The sequence below is a fragment of the Carya illinoinensis genome, chromosome 7 (assembly GCF_018687715.1).
Source record: "Carya illinoinensis cultivar Pawnee chromosome 7, C.illinoinensisPawnee_v1, whole genome shotgun sequence".
Taxonomy (NCBI): domain Eukaryota; kingdom Viridiplantae; phylum Streptophyta; class Magnoliopsida; order Fagales; family Juglandaceae; genus Carya; species Carya illinoinensis.
Window position 1 is genome coordinate 25,998,486 of NC_056758.1, and position 3,948 is coordinate 26,002,433.

At 36.2% G+C, this 3,948-nt stretch overlaps 1 protein-coding gene across 1 annotated transcript; it reads right to left on the minus strand.

Moving 5' to 3' along the window:
• Positions 1 to 949: 949 nt before the first annotated feature.
• LOC122316270 lies at positions 950 to 1,432 on the minus strand. Its single transcript, XM_043132801.1, has one exon. The coding sequence runs from the start codon at positions 1,430 to 1,432 to the stop codon at positions 950 to 952; it is 483 nt and encodes a 160-aa protein (XP_042988735.1).
• Positions 1,433 to 3,948: the final 2,516 nt, after the last annotated feature.

A 3,948-nucleotide genomic window follows, 5' to 3' on the forward strand; every position in this document is an offset into this window, starting at 1 on the left:
GATTACCAAGGTTGACTAACATTTCGTTATATCTTTACCAATATTAGCAGCTTGTCAAGAAGAATCACAAGTGATCTTACTCTATTTCAAAACCATTGTAATCTCTGCTTCTTTTCTCTTTTGTATATTTTTTTTTCTGTTTTCCTAAGGTGAGTCAGACATATGAATGTGTGCCTACCCACTCTTTTACAAATAAACTCTTACCACTAGGTTGTCGCACCTCTTAGTTTTCTAGGGGAATCAAACCTTTGAATGTGTGCCTACCCACACTTCCACAAATTGGCCCTTACCACTAGACTACCTAAATGATGTGTTTTGTTTTGTTTTGTTTTGTTTATATATATATATTGTTCTCTTCTTTGAGACATGGTTCATTAGAGTTCTTGTTTGCTGCAATATTAAGCTCGACTTACTGAAACAGAAAGGCAACCAATGTATTTAGTTTGTGTACAGTCAAATATAGCAATCGGCTACTTCATTTCCCTTTCCCAAGTGATTGAATATAAAATATTAACTTCTATCTTGAGCTAAAATCTGAACCATTTGGGGTTACCGCAACCCATAATTCCATCACTCCTTTCCCAAGCATAGAAGTTTGAAAACAACAATTATAAAATTTAGCCAAGAAGTTTCATAAAAGTGAACACTGAAATCCATCAAACTAGAGGAGGGACACACAACAAACACCTAGCATGTGAAAGAGAAATCAAATTCTCCACCCCCCCAACTGGAAATGAGTATTGTCCTTAATGAAAAAATATATATATGTCAAAAGAATAACAAAAGAGCGATAATGAAGGAAAAAGAAAAGGTACCTGGTCTGAGAAGGAAAAGATAACAAGAGGAGAACAATGAAAGCTAGAGGAGAGAAAGCATACATGCAGCAACTAAAAAGCAAAATTGAAAAATGCTAGAAAGAAATGAAATAAAATGATAGACAAGTCAAACATCAGGGCTCGGCTAGAGGGTCAAGGTCCAATAAATGGATAGTGGTATCCTCTGGTGAAAAATTGTCAAGGAAAGGTTTGAGCCACTGTCCATTAACCATAAAGATATTACCATTGTGTGGATTGAGGATTTCAACGGCCCCATGAGGAAATGCTGTCTGAACAATATACAGACCACTCCATTTGGATCGTAGTTTACTGGCAAACACATGGAGCCTAGAGTTGTATAGGAGAACCTTTTGATTGGGGAGAAAACTCTTTCTCAGGATGTGCTTATCATGGAAGGCCTTAGTTTTCTCTTTGTAAAGTTTGGCATTAACGTAGGCATTGCGTCTCAACTCTTCTAATTTATTCAGCTCCAATTTCCTTAAAACACCAGAATTGTTAGTAGAAAAATTAAAGTGTTTGAAAGCCCAATAAACTTTGTGTTCTAGCTCAATAAGGAGATAGCATGCTTTACCGTAAACCAAATGATAGGGAGACATGCCTAGGACAGTTTTAAAAGCTGTCCTATAAGTCAATAAAGTGTCCGAAAGCCTCAAAGACCAATCTTTCCTATTTGGGTTGACTGTTTTTTCAAGAATGGCTTTGATTTCGTAGTTGGCCAACATAGCTTGGCTATTGGTTTGAGGATGATAAGAAGTTGAAATTTTATGATGGACCCCATATTTTTTCATTAATGCTGCAAATGATTTATTGCAAAAGTGGGAACCTCCAGCACTAATTAAAGCCCTTGGTATCCCAAACCGAGTGAAAATGATGTCTTTTAAAAATTTCGATACCAACCAATGGTCGTTGGTCCTACATGGTATTGCCTCGACCCATTTAGAAACATAGTCCACAACTATAATAATGTAAAGATACCAAAAGAGGACAAAAAATGACCCAAAAAATCAACCCCCCAACAATAAAAAATTTCTAATGCTAAGATGGGTTATAAGGGCATCATGTTTTTACGGGTGATTCCACCTAACTTTTGGCATGGTTCACATGCTTTACAAAAATTATAAGCCTCCTTGAAAATATGGGGCCAATAATAATCACATTACAAGATTTTAGCCACTGTTTTCTTAGTTAAAAAGTGGCCCCCACATGCACTCGCATGCAAAAATTTAATATGTGTGGAATGTCACAATTAGGCACACACCTCCTCAAAATTTGATCAGAACAATATTTGAATAAATATGTGTCATCATAAAAGAAAGATCTGACCTCCAATTTAAATTTCTTGATGTCTTGGGAGCTCCAATGTGGTGGGGTGTGTCTTGTTACCAAGAAATGGACAATATCAGCAAACCAAGGCAAACAACCAATAGCTACAAGTTGTTCATTAGGAAAAGAATCTAAAACAGGAGTGGAAAGTTCCAAATTTTCAATAGTGAGTTAAGATAAGTGGTCGGCAACCACATTTTCCACTCCCTTCTTATCCTTTGTAATGATATTAAATTCCAACAACAACAAAATCCATCTAATTAGTCAAGGTTTGGCATCTTTTTTAGTGAGCAGATATTTAAGAGCTACTTGGTCAGTGAATATAACAATTCGAGAGCCTAAAATGTAAGCTCTAAATTTATCCAAAACAAAAACAACTGCTGGTAACTTCTTTTCAGTGGTGGAGTAATTTTTATGAGCTGTATCAAGTGTTTTGCTTGCATAGTAAATCACAAATGGAAGCTTACCTCTTCACTGACCAAGGATAACACCTATGGCAAAATCAGGAGCCACACATGATCTTAAATGGCAATGACTAGTCAGGTGGTTGAATTATAGGTGCAGTGACCAGCATAGATTTGAGTTGCTCAAAAACTACTTGACATGCATCAGTCCAATTAAAAACACAATCCTTAGCTAACAACTCACACAAAGGTCTCGATATAAAGTTAAAGTTTTTTATGAAATGCCTATAGAACCCTGTATGTCCTAAAAATGATCTAATATCTTTAACTGATTTTGAAAAAGGTAATGTCGATACTAGATGAATTTTGGACTTATCAACTTCAATGCATAGGGTTGAAATGATGTGCCACCTTGTTGTACCATAATATGGCATTTCTCCCAATTTAAAAGTAGGTTTTTCTCTTCACATCGAGCTAAAACAGCAGTGAGGTTAGTAAGGCATGCATTAAAAGAATCACCATAGACTGAAAAATCATCCATAAACACCTCCGAGATATGCTCAACCATGTCACTAAAAATACTTAACATGCATCGCTGAAATGTGGCGGGTGCATTACAAAGTCCAAATGGCATTTTCTTAAATGCAAAAGTTCCAAATGGGCAAGTAAAAGTAGTTTTTTCTTAGTCTTTAGGGGCTATTTCAATTTGATAATATCCCCAAACCCCATCAAGAAAACAATAAAAGCTATGGCCCGCAACTCTTTCCAAAGTTTGGTCTAAAAATGGTAATAGAAAATGGTCCTTTCTTGTTACAGCATTTGGCTTCCTAAAATCAATACACGTGCACCACCTTATAATGGTCCTAGTTGGGATTAACTCATCATTTTCATTTTTCACAAATATAATCCCAGATTTCTTAGGAATTACTTGAGTAGGACTTACCCATTGACTATCCAAGATAGGATAGATGGTACCTACATCCAAGAGCTTCAAGACTTCATTTTTAACCACATCCTTCATCATATGATTCAACCTCCTTTGCATCTCTCGAGTCGATGTGTGCAAATGGCGGGGCAAGTTCCTTTGATGTCGGCAAATGACCATATAAGTGCTCATTTATGTTACTTGAGGACCCATAGGAGTTGCTTCTCTTGCTCAACTGACAAGAAAGATGAGGTAATACATGGAAAAGTATTAGTTGGCCCAAGAAAAATATATTTCAACGATTGAGGTAGTGGTTTCAAAACTGCAAATAGAGGAATTCATCCAATGGTTTCTGGTTTATGGATTGAAGTGGCAAGTCTTCAAATTTGAGTAGCCACAATGAGTCCATTTTACTACCTGCACTAGAATTTACTGCATTAGTATCCAAAAACTCAATATT

Excerpts from the sequence above, each read along its gene's own strand:
- LOC122316270 (XM_043132801.1), bottom strand. The coding sequence starts at position 1,432 with ATGTCTCCCTATCATTTGGTTTACGGTAAAGCATGCTATCTCCTTATT.